This window comes from Peromyscus californicus, unplaced genomic scaffold (genome assembly GCF_007827085.1).
Source record: "Peromyscus californicus insignis strain IS unplaced genomic scaffold, ASM782708v3 Scaffold_19__1_contigs__length_69161282, whole genome shotgun sequence".
NCBI classification, from domain to species: domain Eukaryota; kingdom Metazoa; phylum Chordata; class Mammalia; order Rodentia; family Cricetidae; genus Peromyscus; species Peromyscus californicus.
Genome location: NW_026294491.1, coordinates 23,379,734 through 23,402,922, shown reverse-complemented (window position 1 = coordinate 23,402,922; position 23,189 = coordinate 23,379,734). Strand labels below are relative to the sequence as shown.

The following is a 23,189-nucleotide window of genomic DNA, read 5'->3' as shown; positions in this document are numbered from 1 at the left end:
TAGAAATTGGTGGTTTTATTTCTTTTTAAGACTCACCCTGGCTCGGTGGGGGTGGTGGTGGTGCATGCCCTTAGCCTTTAATCCCAGCACTTGGGGTGGGAGAGGCAGGCAGATCTCTGAGTTTGAGGCCAGCCTGGTCTACAGAGTGAGTTCCAGGACTGCCAGGACTACACAGAGAAAGAAACCCTGACTGGAAAACAACGCAGAGACTGTCTTGTTGAGTGTAGAACTCAGATTGTTTCCCTGAATTGATCCCAGGTACTTACAGATTACTATATACATACTTTGTGATCAAGTGTTTGCTATTCATTACATCCTAACAGTAATGAACCTCATGAAACTATAATTACCTTTTTAAATAGTTTTTTTTTTATTTTATTTATTTATTTATTTATTTATTTATTTATTTATTTATTTTTGGTTTTTCGAGACAGGGTTTCTCTGTGTAGCTTTGGTGCCTGTCCTGGAACTCACTCTGTAGCCCAGGCTGGACTTGAACTCACAGAGATCCTTCTGCCTCCGCTGCTGGGATTAAAGGCATGTGCCACTGCTGCCTGGCCTACCTTTTGAAGAGTAGTCATGTAAAAAGCTAATTGGTTATCTTTGCATGAACATATGTTTACACGTATATGTGGGTGAGCAGTTGAGTAAGCCTGCAAGTAGAAATAAGGAAGAAAGCATACATTTAGAAATTGGTATGGCAGTGTATAGGAAGGGGAAACATATGGGAAACTTTATGAACCATTATTTAAAAATTCAAGACTGATAATAACCACCATATGTGTCAGGCACTGTTGAATCCTTTCTGTATTACCCAAAAGTCTTAAAAAATCAGCTTTCATCCCTTTTTTATTGTTTGAGACAGGGTCTTGCTGTTTGGCCTAGATTGACCTTGAATTAACTGTGATGGGATTACAGGTTTGTGACACAGTTCAGCCCTGTTTGTTTTTGTGGGTGAGAAAAATAAGAATGCCAGGATAGGACTTGAGAGATGGCTCAGGGGTTAAGAGCATTTGTTGCTCTTCCAAAGTAACCCCAGCTCCTGGGAGTCTCAGCGACCTCTCTGGTCTTCATAGGTACCTACACAACCTGTGGCATATGTATTCATTCATTCATTCATTCATTCATTCATTCATTACCCCGCCCCCAACACACACACACACAACACAGTGAAAATGAGTTCAATGAAATAATAGAAGATGCCCTTTATAATAACAATAAAAAGAGTAATAACTGATGGTCAGTGTAAAAAAGTGTGTATGACCTAGATGAAGAATTGACAGTACTGTGCTTTTTATCTGAGAAGTCCAGTTTCTGGGCTGCTTCCCAATAGCTACATTTGTATTGCAACAGCCTTTTATGGAAATTAGAAATAACCTTAATCTTTCTTTTGGAAACTGGCAAAATTATAATTTATCCAACCATTGTAATGTAATGCAGTGCTATGTGATTGAGGACCGGAATGGGAAGACATCTAATATACTGAGGAAAAAAAAATAAGATATAGAAGAATGTAGTGTAGAAAGTTAGGTAAATCCATTTATATTGACTTAGAGATGTATTGAAACAAGTAATAACAGTAGTTACTGTAGGTTCAGAGGTGGGCAGAGAATAAGTAGGTTGATGAAGGACATGAGTGATAGGCTTCACTTTATATCTTTTTCGACACTAAACCAATGCAAATACATCTATTATCTGTCTGTCTGTCTATCTCTTTACCTACCTACCTATATTACCTGTATCTTTCCATCCATCCATCCATCCATCCATCCATCCATCCATCCATCAATCTATCAGTTTTTTGAGACAGGACTTCTCTGTGTAACAGCTCTGGCTGTCCTGGAACTCACTTTGCAGACCAAGCTGGCCTCGAATCACCTGTCTCTTGAGTGCTGGGATCAAAGGCATGCACCACCACGCTCAGCTCTCTCCCCCTTCCCCCTTTTTTAAAGAAAGAACAGCCAGTGCTCTTAACCTCTGAGCCATCTCTCCAGCCTGCAATATATATATATATATATATATATATATATATATATATATATATATATATATATATATATATATATATATATATTTATTTATTTATTTATTTATTTTATTTTATTTTTTTGGGTTTTTCAAGACAGGGTTTCTCTGTGTAGCTTTGCGCTACTCACTTTGTAGACCAGGCTGGCCTCGAACTCACAGAGATCCACCTGCCTCTGCCTCCCGAGTGCTGGGATTAAAGGTGTCTGGCACCACCGCCTGGCAAAATACATTTTTTTAAGAACTTAGATATAGTCCTGGTCTGTTGCCTGTAGGTATATTGTCTTGGGCACATTGCTTATCCTCTGTGTATCTGAGTGTTCTGTTCTGTTCTATGAAAGTAGTATAATCATGGTAAGCTCTTTCGGGGTTGTGTGTGTGTTTGGGGGGGAGGGGCGTAAGGATTAAGTGAGATAACACATGCAGTGCTAAGAACAATGGCCTGGCATGTGGTTAGTACTCAGATGATTGCTTTTTTAAAAAGCTGCTAATGTTGGAGTTGAGGGGGGTACATAAATAGGTCTGACTAATAATAATTTGGGTATTAGGCTCTTTTCATATTTACCTGATACCTGTTATATGGCCTTGTTAGAAACCATGGTATTCACATATTTGTCTCAAGATGGCCAGTGTCTGTCTATTCATTATAGCTGAAGTTTAGGCATTTATTCAACAGTTAGTGTTTTGTGTCTTGGTTGTACTAGGCACAAAAGTACTTCTTTCCCTTTAGTCTTTAAAGGCCTTGTTGTGACTTTTATTCAAGAACTATGCTAAAATACTAGAAAACCAAAACATGTTGATGCTTGGAGGTATGCTGTATTGGAACAAGACACAATGGATGACGGGATTCTTTTATCTTCAGATGTTAAAGATGACTTAGGACAGGAAAACAGTGACGCTTCCTCCCATGGGAAGCATGGAAATGTCAGAAGTTATAGTTGGCTATTGATTTTATTTTTATTTATTTTGACTTAAAAAATTGTATGGTGGAGTTGAGTGCACACATGGGCTGTAGTTTACATGTGGGGATCAGAGACAACTACAGAAGATGACTTTTCACCTCCCATTGTGTGGTCCTGTGGAGAGTCTTCCTGTGTAACCCTGACTGTCCTAGAACTCAAAGGGATCTGCCTGTTTCTGCCTCCTGAGTGCTGGGATTAAAGCCATGCACCATGCCTGACGTATTTGTCCATCTATCAAGATTGCTTCCTGTTAATGATCTCTAGTTTCATGCTGCTCATGGTCAAAAATTATACTGGATAAGATTTCTGTCTTTTTTGAATTGCTAAGACTTGTGGTTAAACAAGAGTATTTTATGTGCATTACACATTAGGACTATTTAGTCTAGATTACAGTTCAGTCCAGTATTTCCTTGTGAGTTTTCGGTCCAAAAGGGGGGATTAAGTCCCCTACTGCTTTTGGAGTATGTTTTCTTACTTATGTCCCTTAATGCTCTTGCTTTATATTTAGGTGCTTTGGTGTAATGTAAATACTTACATTCATTATATTCTGTGGTAATTGACCCTTTATTATTAAATAATGACAATCCTAGTCTCCTAATAGGTTTTGGTTTGAGGTCTGTTTTATCTAATGTAAGCATAGCCATGCATGCTCGGGTTTGTTAGTTTACTGGCAGTCTCTGACGTTCCTTGGCATAACCTATCCCCAGCACAGTAGATAAAATTTGTGTTGAAGCTTAGTTCATGTAGAAAAATGTTATATTTCTCTTGAAGTGCAGTTTGAATTTGCCTTTTTTTTTCTTCTCGAAGTTGAGCATCTCTGATATGATTAAAAGCTATTTGTTTTTCTATGAATGAAGTTCACATGTGAATTACTGATCTTTTCAAGTTTTCATGTGAATTACTGATCTTTTCCCTAAGAAATCTTTAAGAATTGGAATGGGCTTGGTGGTACCCACAGTACTCAGGAGACTAAAGTTGGAAGATTATGAGTGTAAAGTTAACCTAAGCTATATGGTGAGACCCTGCCTCAAGAATGAATGAATGAATTAGGAAAGTTATTCCTTCTGAGGCATAAATGTTTTCCCCATCAGTCTTTTTACTTTTGATTTATCTTTGTTTTGTTCTAGTAGTTTGAATTTTCCTAATGGATACATGGATCCTCTTTTGCTTTCCTAAGCTTATGACTTAAGTATCACTGTCTTTTAGAATCCTTCCTAATGTATTTCAAAACCCAGATACATCTCTTGTTCACATGGTGTCTTTTTCATATCTTTAGTTTAACCTTTAATCACAATCCTTATTTCTACTGTTTTTTCTCAAACTTTTATTTTTATATTTTTAGTGCTTAGAGCACAGACATGTATATTTTATTACTAATGTCTTATATTTTACATTAGATATTTATATTACACATTAGATTTTGATGCCTTTGATTTCATAGCCATTGAAATGCAATTTAAGTGCTCAAAATTGGTTAAATGGAGAACCAAGGAGTCTTAACTCATTCCTGTACTGTTTTCTTTTGCTACTTCCCTTGGGATTGTTTTAGTGAGATATTGACTTATTTGGAGGAGCCTCTGCTATTTTTAATTAATTAATTAATTAATTAATTTTTTTTTAGTTTTTCAAGACAGGGTTTCTCTGTGTAGCTTTGGAGCCTGTCCTGGGACTCGCTTTGTAGACCAGGCTGGCCTTGAACTCACAGAGATCTACCTGTCTCTGCCTCCTGAGTGTTGAGATTGAAGGGATTCAAGGTGTGCGCCACTATGTGTGAGAGCTTCTGTTATTGGTAACAGATTTCAATTCCCTTTGTAATTTAGATTTGTGGCCAGGGATTTGTGGCCAGGCTGTGGTAATCCCAGCAGAGGCAGATGGATCTTCCTGAGTTTGAGGCAAGCCTGGTCTACAAAGCAGGTTTCAGGACAGGCTCCAAAGCTACACAGAGAAACCCTGTCCCCAAAAAACAAAAACAACAAACAAACAAACAAACAAACAAAAAAGATTTGTGAGACTGTGTAGGCTAATGATTCTTGGTTTTCTTGACCTTTAGAGGAAGGTCATGTTATATCCTGTTTTGTTTGTTTTTTTTGTTGTATATGTGTTTCTGTAATATAATTTTATTAAAACGTGTACAGAATAACGCAAAGAGTGAGAGATTGGTGTAATAAACTTCAGTGTACTGGGCACTAGCTTGAAGAGTTATCAACTTGCTGGGCATGGTTGTGCACACCTGTAATCCTAGTACTTGTCAGGCAGAGGCAGAGGCCCAGGCAGGAGGATTGCTGCAGCCTTAAGCTGGCCTGATGTGCACACTTGTAATCTTGGTACTTGTGAGGCAGAGGCAGAGGCAGGATTGCTGCAGCCTTAAGCTGGCCTGATCTACGTAGTAAGGCCAAGTATACATGCCTCAAGTATACATCAACTCAGGATACTTTTAAGGTAAGTGCTTAGTATACCAATGGAGTTGTATAGATTCCTGGAGGTTATCTAGCACTAGCCTCCTACTTAAAGAAAAGCAAGATCTTAATCCAGATATAATATCAATTGCTTTATATGTGGGAATGTCAGTTTTTTGAATGTAGTCAATTTCATTATTGAATAGCATTATTTACAAATTAGTATGCCAAGAAACCCTAGTTGACAGAGTTTTAATTGCTTTCATCATGAGGTTTCTGTTGTGTTGAAGATAATAAATGTAGCATTCTTATTAAGCTTATAAAGTTAATTTCAAATGGCATGTAAAAACTTACTGGTGAAACACTAACAAACATTGTATATCTATTTTTAAAGATTTATGTGTATGAGTTTTTCTCTGAATGTTTAAATGTATACCATGTGCTTTTGTATACCTTTGTATACCTTCCATGTATACCTTTGGAGATCAGAACAGGGCATCAGATCCCCTGGACCTGGAGTTACAGGTGTTTGCAAGCCACTGTGTGGATGCTGGGAATTGAATCCAGGTCCTCTGTAAGAGCAGGAAGTGCTCTTACCCACTGAGCTTTCTCTGCAGCCCCAGCACAGCCTATCTTAAGGGAAACTTCAGGTGTCACTGGCTGGCTACTTTTGATTTAAAACTTGAGCATATTTTAACCACATGAGGGGGTTTATAGCTGTTGATGCTAAAGTAGGAGTCCATAAAATAAAACCTACTATTTATAGTGGACATACTACCTTTTACTTCTCCATTCAGCATATCCAATAGATTTTATATTTTAAAATCTGAGCCTGGAGTGACGGTGCATGCCTGTAGTAATCCCAACAGTTGGGCAGCAGAGGCAGGAGGATTCCTAGTTCAGGCCATCCTGGGCTGCAATAGTGAGATTCTGTCTCAAACTTAACAACAACAAAGATCTGTAAATAAATTGCCAGTTGAGATTATTTCATTAAGAATACTACACTGTAGTGTCTGTATGATAAAGTAAGTCTGAATTACAATTACACTGCTAAAGTTCCAGTAATAGCCCAGGTTATTGTTAATTGGTTTCTTTTTTATTGGCGGTTTTGAATAGAGTATTGTCTTCTGAGATTATCTTGATGAGCCCTGAATTTCTCGAAGATGTTCAGGTCACTTATACCTTATGGTGTTACCACAATGAGAATTATATATGGAGCATATTTGTTAATTCTTTTCAAAACAACTGGTTGTATTTTATGTTTAAGCATCTCCTTGCTTTTGATAGACAATGAGAATTGAATGTATTTATTCTTATTTCAACTCAAGATTAGAATGTAATGTTTCTCTTCTTGACTTCTGTTCTGTTAGAGCAGGTTGTTGCCCTGGATGCCCAAAATATCGTAGCTGTTTCATGTGGAGAAGCTCATACAGTAGCACTTAATGACAAGGGCCAGATGTTTGCTTGGGGTCTTGACTCTGATGGACAACTTGGCCTACTAGGATCAGAGGAATGTATCAGAGTACCCAGGTAACAAAGGTGACCACAAAGAGGTCCTTAAGCTTTTATAATAAATTTGTTTGTCTAAATGATTTTGCTTATGGTGAGCACTCTGCTTACTGAGCATGTAAGTATTGTTGCCTAATTATTTCTCCCCTTTGAATCTTTTAAGAATTTACTAAGTTGGTTCTTGTTATTGATTTGCGTTGAGGTATTTGGTTGACTATTTTTTTATATAACTAATATTTTTTCCATAATGTATAAAATTTCTGTTTGTAAAGAAAAGAAGTAGGATGGCAGGTATGGTAGCACATGGCTTTTAATCCCAGCTCTTGGGAAGCAGAGACAGGTGGATCTCTGTGAGTTGGAGTGGAGACCAGCCTGATCTTTTTAGTAAGTTCCAGGACAGCCAAGGCTACACATAGAAAAGCCTGTCAGCTGGGCGGTGGTGGCGCACGCCTTTAATCCCAGCACTCGGGAGGCAGAGCCAGGCGGATCTCTGTGAGTTCGAGGCCAGCCTGGGCTACCAAGTGAGTTCCAGGAAAGGCGCAAAGCTACACAGAGAAACCCTGTCTCGAAAAACCAAAAAAAAAAAAAAAAAAAAAAAAAGAAAAGCCTGTCTTGAAAAAAAAGAAAAAGAAAAGTAGGAATTGTTTTCTTCTAGATGGGATAGACTGATTTAAGCTATTGGTTCCACTCTGTCAAGTGTCCCAGCTATTGAAATATTGATTTAATACTGATTGGTTGCTGGGCATGGTGGCACACACCTTTAATCCCAGCACTCAGGTAGAGGCAGACAGATCTCTGAGTTGCACACAGCAAGTTCCAGGACAGCCAGGGCTACATAGAGAAGCCCTGTCTCAAAAACAAACAAACAAAAATATCTATTGGTTGCATGTTTCTCTGACCTTTTTTTTGAGGCTTTGTTGATTTTTGTTTGTTTAATTTATTGTAGACATCCATTAGAAACGGATGCCCCCACCCCCACCCCACTCACCCACCCAATACTGGGACTTAAGATACACACCACCATTCCCAGCTCTTGTTTTAGATCTTGGAGAGAGCATTTAGCTTTTATCTAGTATGTTATTAACTTCCTGCTTTTTTTGTTAAGATTTTCTTTTTTTATGTGTATGAATGTTTTGCCTGCATGTGTATGTACCACGTGAGTGCCCCGAGAGGCAAAAGAGGGCATCAGATCTTATGGAACTAGAGCAGTGGTTCTCAACCTTCCTAATGCTGCAACCCTTTAATACAGTTTCTTATGACGTGGTGACCCCCAACCTTAAAATTATTTCATTGCTACTTCTTAACTGTAATTTTGCTGTTATGAATCATAATGTATATGTTCGATATGCAAGGTATCTGATATACAATCCCTGTGAAGGGCCACTCGACCCCCATAGGGGTTGCGACCCATAGGTTGAGAGCCACTGAACGAGAGCAACATGTGGGCTGACACATGTGGGTGCTGAAAAAAATAAATATGGATCTTTTGCAAGAGCAGCAAGTGCTCTTAATCACTGAGTCATCTCTCCAGCCCCCTAGTTGTTGGCTTTTTCTATAACATCTTTATTATGTAGAGATATGCTCCTTTTATACATATTTCTTCAGCCTCTAGTCGTTTATGTTGTGTCCTTATTTGTTACTATTATCAGAGTAGATGAATTCATTTCTCTTGAGTTTTTTGAAATAATGTGAGAATCAGTATCAGTTCTGTGTTTTTTTTGTTTGTTTTGTTTTGTTTTGGTTTTTTTTTTTTTTTTTTTTTTTTGGTTTTTTGAGATAGGGTTTCTTTGTGTAGCTTTGGTGCCTGTCCTGGAACTCACTCTATAGACCAGTCTGGCCTCAATCCGCCTCCTGAGTGCTGGGATTAAAGGTGTGCACCACCACCACTGCCCGGCCAGTATCAGTTCTTTAGATGTTATTAGGCTTGAGCCATCCTCAGGTCCTGTGCTTTCTTTGATGGACACATTGGTACTGAGTCTGTCTTACTCCTTGTTGCTGGTCTGTTGAGTTTTTTGTTTCTTCATGGTTCAGTTTTGTAAATGCTTATGTTCAGGAATTGGTCTGTTTCTTCTAGGTTATGGAGTTTGTTGGCAATAATCTCTAGTGATCCTCTATTTCTGTATCAGTTATAATGTCTCCCCTTTTGTCTCTGAGATTATTTAAAATGACTTTAGCATTTGTTTATTTTGCATGTATGTTCATATGTGGGTGTACATGTGCAACAGTTTGAATATGTGGAAATCAGAAAGCAACTTGCAGAAAGTAGTTGGTTTTCCATCATGTGGGTTCCAGTAATTGAACTCAGCTTGTCAGACTCGGCAGTAAGTGCTCTGGGACTGAACCATCTACATGATAAGAAAGCAAGCCCATGACTGCTTTTTCAGTCTGGTCAGGGGGATGCCAGTTTTCATCTGCCGAAGAACTTTTTTATACATTAAAAAAAGATTCTGTTTCTTTATTTCTGCTGTGGTCTTTATTTTTCTTTCCATCTATTAATGTTGGATACCTTTTGGTTTGCTTTTTTTCCCCCTCCTTGGGTCTTTTGAGACAGGGTTCCTCTCTTGTGACTCACTGTGTACAGGCTGGCCTCTAACTCAGAGATCCACCTGACTCTGCCTCCCAAGTGTGGGGACTAAAGGTGTGTACCACCACTGCCTGACTTGTTTTTGCTCTTCTTTATCTTTGGGATAAGAATGAGTGTTGAGATTTTCTGTCTTATAATGGAGGTGCTGATTGCTGAAAACTTCTCAGTACCCGCTTTTGCTGTAGCCCATAGGTTGGCTATATGGTGTCTTCATTTCCCCTTTTTTCAAGAAGTTTTTCCTCTGTGATCCATTTGGCTATTTAAAGCTAAGCTGTTTCAGTTCTGTGTTACTGTGTAGTCTCCAGTTGTTTCTTGTTACTTACTTACTAACTGCCAGTTTTATTATATTGTGACTGAGAAAGACACTCAGTAAGATTCTGTTCTTTACATTTTTATTGAGGGGCTAGGGATGGAATCAAATCTCATTTGATAGAGATTACTTGTTGATAGCAACAATGCAGCCCAGATGTGATGGGCACACTCTTATAATCCCCACACCGGGGTGGCGGCCGAGGGCTCAGAAGGGCATCCTTGGCTTCATAACAAGTTTGAGGACAGCTCAGAATAAGTGAGACTTTGTATCAGACAAAGTAAAAAGGGCGGAAATGTTACTGAGATTTGTTTAGTGGCCTGTTAAGACCTGCCCTGGAGAATGTTTCATGTGCTGTTGTATAGCAGGTTCTGTAGTTGGTTTGAAGCCCATTTGATCTTTTGACTGCTGATTCTTTGTCCACTTTGTCAACTACGGAAAGAGGGGCATTAAAGTCCTCTCTCTGTTACTGTGTTGGAGTTGACGTCTACCTTAGGTCTAGAATACCAAGAGTATTTTCCATATGTGGATGCGCTAATATTCTATACCTTATATTGAGAATTATTGTTTGTTGACTTGACCTCTTTAGCATTACATAATGCTCTTTTTTTAAAGATTTATTTATTTATTTAATGTATATGAGTGCTCTATCTGCATGTACACCTTTACACACAGAAGAGAGCCACCATGTGGTTGCTGGGAATTGAACTCAGGACCTCTGAAAGAGCAGCCAGTGCTCTTAACCTCTGAGCCATCTCTCCAGCCCTGTTTAAGTCCATTTTATCTGACAGGAGTATTGCTACTGTTTTCTTATAGTTCTGTTTGCGTGGAGTACCTTATTCCATTGCTTCTTCTTGTGTTTGTGTCCTTAGAGGTAAATTGAGTTTCTTAGAAGCAGCCTATATGATCTGGTTGTGGTGATCCACACCTTCAGTCCCAGCAGTAAAGAGGCTGAACCAGAGGAATTGTCATTTGCAGGCTAGCTTGGGCTCCAAAGTGAGTCTGTCTCAAACAAGTCAAAAAAGAAGTAGCAGGTATTTGCTTTTGGATTTTGTAATTCACTCAGTTACTCTTTTGTTTATATAGCCCTGGCTGTCCTGCAACTATGTAGATGAAAGTGACCTGGAACTCGGATCTGCTTTCTTTTTCCAGAGATTTCCACCAGGGCTAGCTCAGTCGTGTTGTGTCGTGTCCCCCCCCCCCCCCCCCCCCCCCCAGTTTTTCTGTGTAGTCTTGGCTGTCCTGGAACTCGCTCTGTAGACCAGGCTGACCTTGAATTTACAGACATCCCCCTGCCTCTATCTGAAAGGCGTGTGCCACCACATGCCTGGCTTTAGTTGCTCATTTTTAATTGGACAGGAGGACAGGAAAACGTAGTGTTCTGTGAGAATGTAGCATTTTGAAATATTTTACTTGAACTTGCAGATTAATAACTGGAAAAGGCTTTTTTCCTGATGAGTAATTTAATATGGTGAAAAGATCAATGTGTGATGTGGGTGGTATCCATAAGCAGTAACAGGAAATACTAACTTCAGCACAATTGTACACATGCATGTATTTTTGTTTCTAGCTCCTTTGTATTTATTTTGCTATGGCATTCTGTCATGATTTTAAAAACTGAAGGTACATTGGAACCTGCTGTTTTGAAGCAGCACAGCTCTCAGGTTCTGTAGTTTAGAACATATATCCAGGGGGCTAGAGAGATGGCTCAGTGGTTAAGAGCACTTGTGGCTCTTCCAGAAGACCCAGGTTCAATTCCCTGCACCCACATGGCAGCTCACAACTGTCTATAACTCCAGTTCCAGAAGATCCAACACTCTCACACAGACATACATGCAGGCAAAACACCAGTGCACATTAAAAAAAAATTAATTAAAAAAGAACATATCTACTAAATAAAAGCATTTTAAATACAATATGGAGTTAGAGTGACTCACTTTTTTCCTGCTCACAATTTGATTCACTAAAGCTGCCTCCTGAAAATCATAAGTATCAAAACTCTGTTCAGAAGTTGCTCCTGACTTTGAGTTGGCAGAATCAGGTCTGGTGGCAATATCAGAAAAAGACAAATAAGAAAACTTCCTTTTTCCCTTTTTCTTGAACACATTCATTCAGAAAAGTAGTAGAAGGTTATCAGGCAAAAGGGAAGTACAATGTATTGCAGTTAAATTAATTTGGAAGTGTGAAGACAGAATACAAGAGAGCAAAAAATAAGATGCATCATTGATTATCATAAATGTGAATGGACTAAATTTCCCTAGTTGAGACACAGATGCCACTGCTGTGGGGTGTAAATTGAGAAGGGTACACTAGGGGGAGAAAATAGGGTCCACAGTTCCGCGTCATGAGAACACCAGTTTTAGAATAATTAGTATTCCAAATAAACTGCCAAGTTTCACACTGTAAAGATTAAGAAAAGTATTGGATAATGGAAGAAAATGTTTAAATGATAAGAGCATCTTGAAGCATGGTGCACTTCGCTTCTGTTCTGTCTTTCTGGTTTATTTGTTTTTTTGGTTTTGCGTCCTGTCCCTGTCCCCCCCCCCCCCCATGTGCCCCTCCCTTCCAGCTGAGGACCTAACCCAGGGCCTTGCACTTGCTGGGCAAGTGCTCTACCACTGCGCTAAATCCACAAACCCCTGTTTTGTCTTTAAGGTGTTTTCTCAGCCCGTCTTTTACTTTTTTTAAACGCTTATATTCTGATTACTGGTTTTAGCCTGAAGTTTTGATAATTAGCCTGACTGAAAAAGATAGTGCATCCTGAAAAGACAATTTCGCACCTAGTAAGTGGCCAGTGACTAGCACCTAAGTAGCATACAAGATCCACTTGTTACACACAGGGAATTGATTCTGCTCTCCTTCTTTTCTAGAAATATTAAAAGTCTTTCGGATATCCAAATAGTACAGGTTGCATGTGGTTACTATCATTCACTTGCACTTTCTAAAGGTAAGCAACTGGCCTTTTGTTTTCTTCCTAAAGATGATTGCTCCGTGCTTTGAACAAAAAGGCCTCTAGCTTTCTTCTTTCTACAAGATTTGTCCTGATTCTGCATTCCTTTTCATTTCTATATGTATTTTAAATCAGCTATTAGTTTCCATCCATACAGAACTGCTAAAATATTGATTGAGGTTGTGTTGTTTATAAATCAGTTTCAGAGTAATCTCTACAGTGTTAAGTTTTTTGCTCATGGACATGACACTTCTCCATGTGATTCTCTAAGGTTTTCTTACTAGTTTTTCATTTGTTTGTTTAAGATGGGGTCTCACTATGTAGACAGACCAAGCTGGCCTCCAACTCAGAGATTTGCCTATCTCTGCCTCCTAGGTGCCGGGGTTAAAGGAGTACGCCACCACTTCCTGACACTAGTGTTTTCATTTATCTCCAAATACCTTAACATCTTTATTATGGTTTTCACTGGGTATTTTTGTTCATTACATAATTTTTGTTTACTATATAGGCCCCATATTGGGTTGTATGTCTTAATTACTAAATATTTAAAAGCTATTACTTCAAAGCAGAGGAAGCTTGCCTTCCCCCATCTCATTAAATTTTATATCTAAGTTTTTTTAGTAATTAAGCACAGAGGAGGATAAATACCTATTAGTTTTGTTTGCATTCTTCTTTCTGGTTTAACTTATTCATATGCCAGCTGAGGATTGGAAAATGAATTAGAGAATCTCCTCTAGTTTTTGTGTTATCACTTAAAAAGACAAACTTGAACAGGAGAAATGGCTCTTCCAGAGGACCTGAGTTCAGGTCCCAGCACCCATTTCAGGCAACTCTGTAACTCCAGCTCTAGAGGATCTAATACCTTTTGGACTCTGTGGGTGTGCACACGCACAGAGACTTACACACGAATAAAAATTCAGTGATAAATTCAGCCCAGCATGGTGGTACATATCTATAATGATCCCAGCATTTTGGGAGGTGAAGCAGGAAGATTTCTAAAAGTTGCAGTTCAGCTTAGGCTATCTCAAAAAAATAAGTGCCAGTACCTCTGTTACTTACTGTTTTAGTAAATGCCTAATGGGGTCTACTGTGAACAAAATATTAGGTTTTAATTTAGTAAAAACTTATACATTAAGACAGTTTTCCAAGTTTGAGGCCAGTCTGGTCTACAGACCCTAGTTCAAGGAAAGAAAGAAACACACAAAGAAACCCTGTCTCAGAAAAAAACAAACGAAGTTTTACTTCTGGAGCTGGTTTTTCTTTTTTGCATTTAGCTTTAGGTAGTATCATAGTCGGGTAACAAGCTTTCTGAGCATTTAGTGTGAACTGTACGCACTCAAGTGTACAGTATACAGTGCGTGATCAGCTACACTACTAGACCTCATAGGATCCCACAAGTTACAGGGTAATTAGATGCTGTGAAAGGGTTTACAGTTTACAGAACATTTCATGAGGATGAGATTTATCTGGACTCTCCAAGAATGAAGACTAGAGGTGAGCTAAACAAAGAGTTAGGAGGTGATTCGGACAGTGAGAACATAGCACATGAGTGCAGAGGAGTGTGGCTGGAGTACAGTGAGTGAGGAAATGATTGTCCTAAGAGCATGAGAATGCACTAGATTTCTCCCCTCAGATCTACCCTGTGTGGTGTTCATTTGTTTGTTGTTGTTGTTGTTTTTTTTTTTTTTTTTTTAATAAATTTTGTTTTTGAGGCACAGTCTTACTCTGTAGCCCAGGCTGCCCTTAAACTAGGCACAATCTGTTTTAGCCTCTCAAGTACTGGGATTATAGACATTAGCCACCACACCTGTCTGAAGTTTCTTTATGCATATATATGTACATGTTTGAAGAAGAGTCAGGGACCTAATATTTTAAAAGTTGGAGGGAAGCTAACTTCAAAGTTATTTATTTAATCATGTGTGCATAGGTTTGGATCCAAAGAACAGCTTTGGGAGTTATACCTCTGGTGCCATATCCCCCTTTGTCCCCTTCTTTCTTTTCTTTTCTTTTTTGGTTTTTGGGGTTTCTTTTTGAGACAGGTTGTCACTAGTTTGGTGCTTACCAAATGAGTTAGGAGAGAGCTGAGAGCCATCACTGCCTCTTCTTCCCCAGTGCTGGAGATTGCAAAAGCATGCCACCAGACCTGGCTTCCCCTCCTCCCACATGGTTTCTGGGGGCCTATTGAACTCCTTTCCGGGTTACCAGCAGAGCCGTCTCCCCAGTCTAGGAGCTTACTTTGAAATGCATGTTATTTTGTAGTATGAACTTTTAAATTTACTCATATTGCTTACTAGATTATTGCTAGTTGTTTTAATAAAAAATGCCTGAAGTTGTGAAATGGTCTGGCAGATCAATCAAGTGACAAGCAGAGAAAATGATGAAGCGAATGAGGAAGGATGCTAAAAATAGGTCTATTTACTAGAAAGAAAACTGTATGTAACTTGGTAATACTTGGTAGATTTAGATTTGGCGATGTCTGAGAAGGGACAAGACATCCCTGGGTATGTGACCGCTGATGAAGGGCAACAGTGGGAAGAGAAGTATGGGAATTGGAAACAGGGCAGAAGCCATATTCAATGTGGGTGTACTGAATTAGAAGTGGTTTTGAAACATCCATATGTGCGTGTCAGATAAGCAGTGGGTTACAAGGTGTTTCTTCCTGTTTACATTTGTATATGTTAGTTGATAACTGAAGCCTTGAGTTAGAAGAGTACTTGGAGAAGTTAGAGAATAAGAGTGAAAGGTGAGGACTGTTAGAAAGAGACGGTCCTTTGTTGTGGAGCATAAGGAACTGAGTTTGTCCTTAGTTTGCATCAGTATTTACTAGTGTTTGCTGAAACTTAAGGTATACTCATAAGGAGTGTTCTTCTAGGTAGTAGTATGTTTTCATGTAAAGAAACAAACTTCATTGTTAGGAAGCATGTGATTTCATTTAATGAGAGGATGTCTCAAAAGAGTAGTTGATCTGCAATGATATTGTATGTGTGTAAAATAATTTTATGATTTTTGTCTTACAGCAAGTGAAGTTTTTTGTTGGGGACAGAATAAATATGGCCAACTGGGTCTAGGCATTGACTGTAAAAAGCAAACTTCACCACAGCTGATCAAGTCTTTACTTGGAATTCCGTTCATGCAAGTTGCAGCAGGAGGAGCCCATAGTTTTGTCCTCACCCTTTCTGGGGCTATCTTTGGATGGGGACGTAACAAATTTGGTCAGCTAGGTCTTAATGATGAAAATGGTAGGTTCTCATTATAGTTCAAGTATGTTTTTTAAAAGATCATTATCTGTGATGAATGAGTGATTCTTAGAGTATTGGAGAAATGTATACCCAAATCTTCCTAGGACCAATAGAGGTGGAGCTGAGGATGTTAATTTAAAATTTTAATGTGATAATGTTTTGAGAAGATCATGCATGGGAAGGCTAAAAATTAGCATATAATAAATTGGAAAGTTTATTGAGGCTGGAGATATAGCTCAGTGGAAAAGCTCTTGCCTAGTATGCACAAGGCCCCTGGGTTCAATCCCCAGCACCTTTTCCCCCTCAAGAAAGAAAAATATTCTTTCAATCATTTGGACTGAGGTTATAGATAGCTCCATGGTAGAATGCTTGCCTATCACACAGGAGGCTAGGGTTTTAATCCCCAGTACTGAAAGAAAAGAAAAAGTTTATGCTGTCTAAGTCTTCATTATTGGGTGTTTACAAATACTACTTTAAGTTGGTAGCCAGTGTTGTTCCAGTATTGGCCACCATTAATGGGAAGAAGCTATAAAATTAATTAGTGAAGAAACTGTGCATATAGCTTTCTGGTAGAACATGCATGCAGTACTCTAGGAAAGTAACATGATACATTCAGTCGATGTGTTTCAAGTTGGATTTATATGATCTGGGGTTATTAGATTAATTTTTGGTTGAACTTCTTTTTATATTGATGATACTCTTGAAAATAAACATTTTGAATTTTAAAAAATGACTATTTTTTAAAGTTACGATCTTTTATCTGCCAGTATTTTGAATACTAATATTTGGCATTCAAATCACAGTTTGTAAAGTTCAACATACTTTTAAAGACTGAGATGGCCAAAGTGAGTTTTTAGCCAATAACAACTTATAATGATAAGTAAATAATACCCTCACAGAATTAGATAATTTTTGTTCTGCATAAAAAATATGTTCATGTTTTGCCACAAAAAGCAGAAAGTATGACAGGCTATTGTGTAGGATCTGAGCATAGCCATTACAGAATAAATAATGATGATACACATGTAGGAAATCTGAAACACTGAACTGGATTGCTCAGGCCTATGCACATTGGCATAGGGTGATTGAATTCTCATCTTTGAATCCTTCTTTATCATAGGAGTAGAGATTGGTAGCCCTGGAAACCCAATTTTATAAACTTTTTTCTTACAAAGTCTTTGATTGATAGTCAAAATTAGTATTATGTCTGCTGAGTTTGGAAATCTGTAGAGGAAGCACATTTTAGAAGAATTTTAGTTTAAAAAATATCATTAACATCTTTTATTGGAATTTTCAGATAGGTATGTTCCTAATTTACTAAAGTCACTAAGATCTCAGAAAATAGTTTATATTTGTTGCGGAGAAGATCATACTGCTGCATTAACCAAGGTATTGTATTATAAAACTTTTTATTATTCACAGTAATTTTCTCATAGTGAATGCTTTCATGATATTTCTATTAAACTTGAGCAGTGTTTGTGTTTCAGAAATAGTTTGTCTTAAAACAGACCTAAATTCTTGAAAATAACTTGTCTTAATGTTCAGTTTTGTTTAGGGTTATGAAGTGTGTGTTTTGATATGCTGTCACATGCAATTGCAGCAAGGTTTAAGTGGTTATGTCGTCGAAACTCACCTTCAGCTGTAGATACTCCCCTTTCTGAGTGTCCCGAGTGCTGCGGCTGCAGTCACTCAGTACCGTGCCTGGCACTCTTTGGAGGGGTGTTTGTTTGTCTGTGTGTTGATACTAGAATTTAAAACCCAAGACCTTGTGTATACTAGGTCACGTGTCTACCACTGAGCCACATCTCCAGCTCTTTTTTTATGGTGAGATAGGAGCTTGCCAAATCGCTCAGGAAGACCTTGGGTTTTTAATCCTGTTAGCCTCCTGAGTAGCTGGGATTATTAAAAATTTTGAATGAAATGACTTCATTTTGGTTCATTGGGCTTGCAGTGCTGTGTATCAATCCCATTGTACTTTATCATTCTACCTAATTTGCATGAAACTTCCATTTGGTTTATAAATATTTTATAATAAGTAAAAATAAGCAGCTGAATTTCTGTTATCTATAGGCTGAGTATTATGCTGGCAATTACAGTGTGTGTGTTTTCAGTATAGTCTTGTCAGTTGCTTTAACATTTATCTTCCATTTTCTGGGGTGTTTCTGTGGTGACTAGATGTCAAGTGAACACATGGTGTGAAGACAATGGGTGTGGCTCAATAAACAGTTACGTAGGGACCTCAATTTGATCTTCAATAATACACAAACAGAACAAAATACTGCTAATCTTTACTGTAAAAAATACTGTTGTGTTCATTCACATTAATTTAAAGATTATTGTTCTTTGGCCAAATTAGAAATTGATGTTTCAGAAGGGCTAGGGATGTAGTTAGTTAGTAGAGTGCTTGCCTGACATACAGGAGGTCATGGGTTCTAGCCGAAGTACCAGTTGAGTGGGGTGGTGGGGAATAGAGGGAGGCAGGAAGTTCAGAAATTGAAGGCTGTCTTTGACTGCATGGTTTCTGTTTTTTGTTGTTGCTTCTAAAACACCGCCCCCCTCCCCATTTAGTTTTGTTTTGTTTTGAGAGAGGGTTTCTGTGTAGCTACGGCTGTCCTGGAATTTACTCTGTAGATCAGGCTGCCTCAAACTCACAGAGATAAGCCTACGTCTTCCTCACCAACTGGCTTCGTTATTATTATTTGTCTTGTGTAATTGGTAAAAGATAATAACTTCCTTATTTATTTACTTATTTTCAAGAGTCTCACTGTGTAGCCCTGGCTGGGCTAAGAATTCATGTAAATCAGTGGCCTCAGATTCACAGAATTCTTTTTGCCCACCTCTCCCCTCTGAGTGTTGGGGTCAAAGGCATACGCTACCATATTTGGAAGAAATTAATTTCTAGTCATACTTTGAAAAATTGGGGGCTGAAGAGATGGTTTAGCAGTTTAAGAGCATTTGCCTCTTCCCCAGAGGACCAAGGTTTGGTTCCCTGCACCTACATGGCAACTCACAACCATCTGTAATTTCAGTTTCAGGGGGTCAGATGGCTCCATATTGCCTCTGTGGTGCACTGCACTCACATGGTGCACTTATTGTACATGCAGGTAAAACACTCACACATCAAAATTAAATTAAAATTGTATTAGATTGGGAAATAGAGCTCAGGTGCAGAGTATGTGCTGAATTGCATAAGACCACAAAAGGAGGGAAAATTCGGCACTGTTTTTTCCTTTTTCCTTCGCTCAAAATGACATTTTTAGTTATATTTTTTTAGACAAAAATCTTTATTTGGTTTGTGTTTGTGTTTTTTTGTTTTTTGTTTTTGTTTTTTTCGAGACAGGGTTTCTCTGTGTGACCCTGGCTATTCTGGAACTCACTATGTAGTAGATCAGGCTGGCCTCAAACTTACAGAGGAGGTATGCCTGCCTCTGCCTTCCAAGTGCTGGGATTAAAGGCGTGCATCCCCACCGCCAGGCTTAGACAAAATCTTAATATAGCTGAGACTGTCTTCAACTTTGTGTTCAGTCTCAGGCTCCCTGGTACTGGGGTTACAGGTTTCCTTTGAATTCCAAAAGTAGCTGAGGATGACTTCAAATTTCTGATCCTCCTGCTTCTACCTTCTGAGTGCTAGAATCACAGATGTGTACCATCACACCCACATGTACAGTGTTCAGAGATGGAAGCCAAAGCAGCGCATGGTAGGCAAGCACTCTACCAACTAAGCTGTGTTCCCAGCCTCCCTCCTACTCTGGATTTGATGTGGAAAGTTTCTTTCTTTTTCTTTCTTCCTTTCTTCCTTTCTTCCTTCCTTCCTTCCTTCCTTTCTTTCCTTCCTTCCTTCCTTCCTTCCTTCCTTCCTTCCTTCCTTCCTTCCTTCCTTTCTTTCCCTCCCTCCCTCCCTCCCTCCCTCCTTCCTTCCTTCTTTATGTATGCAGTGTTCTGTCTACACGTATCCCTGCAGGCCAGAAGAGGGCACCAGGTCTCATTACAGATGGTTGTGAGCCACCATGTGGTTGCTGGGTATTGAACTCAGGACCTCTGGAAGAGCAAGCAGTGTTTAACCTTTGAGCCATCTCTCCAGCCCTGGAAAGTTTCTTAAAGCATGTCCTTATATAAAAAATTATGCTGTTAGATGTTGAAAGCAGGATGTAAAATTATGTACACATAACTACAGTTATGAAGAAAAGTGTCAAATTGAAAAATACTGTGGTTGTGTTAGGTTGTTGTGTGTTATATCTCTTATAAAATACATAGCCTCAGCTGGCCGGTGGTGGCACATGTCTTTAATCCCAGCACTTAGGAGACAGAGACAGTTGGATCTCTGAGTTCCAGGCCAGCCTGGTCTACAGAGCAAGTTCCAGGACAGCCAAGACTACACAGAGGAATCCTGTCTCAAAAAACCAATTTAAAAAAAAAAAAAAAAAAAAAAGCATAGCCTCTAATTGACTCATGAGTATTAATAACAAAAAATTAAAGATGATCTCTCATAGCAACTGTGTATGCTTAAAATCGTATCTGTGCATTCTGCTTACATGTACTCTTCATGTTTGTTTTTGACAGAATTTCTTTCTCTGCATAGCTTGGGCTGGCCTTAAACTCATTATCTTTTTGCCCCCAACTTCCTGATGAGAGAACATCACATTCAATTTAGGTCGAGCATTTATGTTCAAGACATAATTAGCTTTCTAACTAAAGATAGTAGCATTTTAAAGTTTTTGTGAAACGTTAGAAATGTGTCCTTTGAATTAAAAAAGAAAGCAAAAGCAGCGCAGCCCAGCATGTCCTGGCTCTCTGGGTGGTTTAGTAGTAGGTGTTATTTGGGGGTTAGGTGTCTCATGTCGTCAAACTCTTGGACAGCCTTTTAACCTTGTCTTCTCAAGTGCTGAGACTGCACTTGTGTAACACCATGCCCAGCAGTAATTCCTTCTGTAAAGAACACTTAACATTGTTTTTATCATAATATAAACATCATTTAGTACTTAAAAAATCTGTGGAAGCCTGCCTGGTGCTTCAACCCATAGTCACAACTACTTGAGATGCTGAAGCAGGAGGCCATAAGTTCAGGGCCAACCTTAATGTCTCAGTGAGATTCTATTTCAAAGCAAAAGGGAGAGACTGGTGTGATAGCTCAGCAGATAAAGGTGCTTTGCAGGCACTCCTGGAAACCTGAGTTGATTCACCAGAACTCAAGGAAAGGTGGAAGGAGAGAACCAACTCCATAGAGCTGTCCTTTGAGTCCGTGTGTTCACAGGGGTGCAGCATGCACACCCATACCAATAATAAAATTTTTTATTATTATTATTATTATTTTTTTTGGTTTTTCGAGACAGGGTTTCTTTGTGTAGCTTTGCGCCTTTCGCCTCGAACTCACAAAGATCCACCTGACTCTGCCTCCCGAGTGCTGGGATTAAAGGCGTGCGCCACCACCGCCCGACTCCAATAATAAAATTTTAAGATGTTTTAAGTAAAAAAGGTATGAAGATGTAGCCTGAGTGATAGAGTGTTGCCTCACATGCACTGAGTGGTGAGGTTAGTCCCAACTATCATAATCAAATTGCCTTAGTTTTCAGACAATTTAACTTCTTGAGTCAGCCATCATCTGTTCAATTTCAAAGACAGGAAAGAAAACACTGAGTCCATATTAAAGGTCAACTCATTTCTGAACATTAGTTTATTTTCTTTCGTTAAGCTTCCTCATAAGTTAGTTGTTTGTTGTTTTCCAGGAAGGTGGAGTGTTTACCTTTGGAGCCGGAGGGTATGGCCAGTTGGGTCATAATTCTACCAGTCATGAAATAAACCCAAGGAAAGTTTTTGAACTTATGGGAAGCATTGTTACTCAGATTGCTTGTGGAAGGTAAGCTGTGGTAAAGAAGTATGGTGATACTGTGTTCCCCAAAATATTGTGCACCCTAATAAACTTATCTGGGGTCAGAGAACAGAACAGCCACTAGATAGACATAGAGGCCAGAAAATGGTGGCAACACACCTTTAATCCTAACATTCCAAAGGCAGAGATCCCTCTGGATCTCTGTGAGTTCAGTGTCACACTGGAAACAGCCAGGCATGGTGACTCATGCCTTTAACCCCAGGAAGTGATGGCAGGAAGCAGAAAGGTATATAAGTCATGAAAACCAGAAACTAGGGTCGATTAAGCTTTCAGGCTTTTGAGCAGCAGTTCAGCTGAGATCTGTTTGGATGAGGACTCAGAAGTTTCCAGTCTGAGGAAACAGGATCAGCTGAGGAATTGGCAAGGTGAAGTGGCTGTGGCTTGTTCTGCTTCTCTGATCTTCTGGCATTCACCCCAATACCTGGCTCAGGTTTATTTTTATTAATAAGACCTGTTAAGACTCATGCTACAAAGAAGAGAGAATTTTGGTCTCTGGACTGATTAGTGAGCTGGTAAGCATGGCATGCATGTAATTCTAGCATGGGAGGCTACATAAGGAGTCCCTGTTTCAAACAAAACAACCTGCTCCCCTGTCCCCACCCCAAGAAAAATTTCACATTTTCCCCCCCTTTGTTTCAAGACAGGGTTTCTGTCTGTGTAGCTCTGACTGGCCTGGAACTTACTCTGAACACCAGGCTTGCCTCTGCCTCCCAAGAGCTGGGATTAAAGGTGTATACCACCACCGCCCAGCAAAATTTAGCTTTTTTTAAATGGTTGTGTAATAAATTGTCTTAGGGTTCTAATAGTATGAGGTAAAACATTTCTCCTGAATGTCTAATTAGCTGCTGAGGAGTCAAAATAACAGAGCCGTCTTATGGTGATTCTGTTTGCAGTTTCTTCGAAACTACTTCATGTTCCATTGTAATGGAATCTTTTTTAATTATTCACCAACACTGATTAGTTCTCCTTTATCAGACAGCCATCCTGATAGGCATATCTTGTTTAGATTTATATTTCCCCACTGCTTAGTGAGCTCAGCATCTTTATGAAATCTATTTTTGTTTTGTTGACTACTATATTCTGGATGTAATCTCTTTATCAGATAGCTAATCTGCAGATATTTTCTTGCATCTTATAGATTGCCCTTGTGTAAATATTTTGTGTTGTCTGGAGAGATGTGAATAAACACACTCATATTCATCCATACTTGGGGCATAAAGAAACAATTCCCCCATCTAAGTGTAGTTTAGTTTAGTTTCTTAAAGGACCATGGGTATGGTGGTCACAGGAGCATGGACTGATTCTGGGTGGCTAAAGAAAATTCTCT

The 23,189-nt window shown here is 39.0% G+C and overlaps 1 protein-coding gene across 9 annotated transcripts in view; it reads left to right on the top strand.

Annotated features, from left to right (window-relative positions):
* Herc4 (HECT and RLD domain containing E3 ubiquitin protein ligase 4) overlaps window positions 1–23,189 on the top strand; it is a 77,937-nt gene that overhangs the window by 12,142 nt on the left and 42,606 nt on the right. For 6 of the 9 annotated variants that reach the window (XR_008219856.1, XR_008219857.1, XM_052744825.1 and 3 more), the window contains 5 exons: window positions 6,754–6,913; window positions 12,657–12,733; window positions 15,754–15,975; window positions 17,273–17,364; window positions 21,699–21,829. Coding sequence is in view for 7 of the 9 variants with exons in the window: in XM_052744825.1 (XP_052600785.1) it covers window positions 6,754–6,913; window positions 12,657–12,733; window positions 15,754–15,975; window positions 17,273–17,364; window positions 21,699–21,829 (682 nt within the window). In the remaining 2 variants the exon portion in view is untranslated. Of the gene's footprint in view, window positions 1–6,753; window positions 6,914–12,656; window positions 12,734–15,753; window positions 15,976–17,272; window positions 17,365–21,698; window positions 21,830–23,189 lie in introns of those variants that run through there. The other 3 variants (XM_052744829.1, XM_052744828.1, XM_052744826.1) reach the window with 2 other exon arrangements.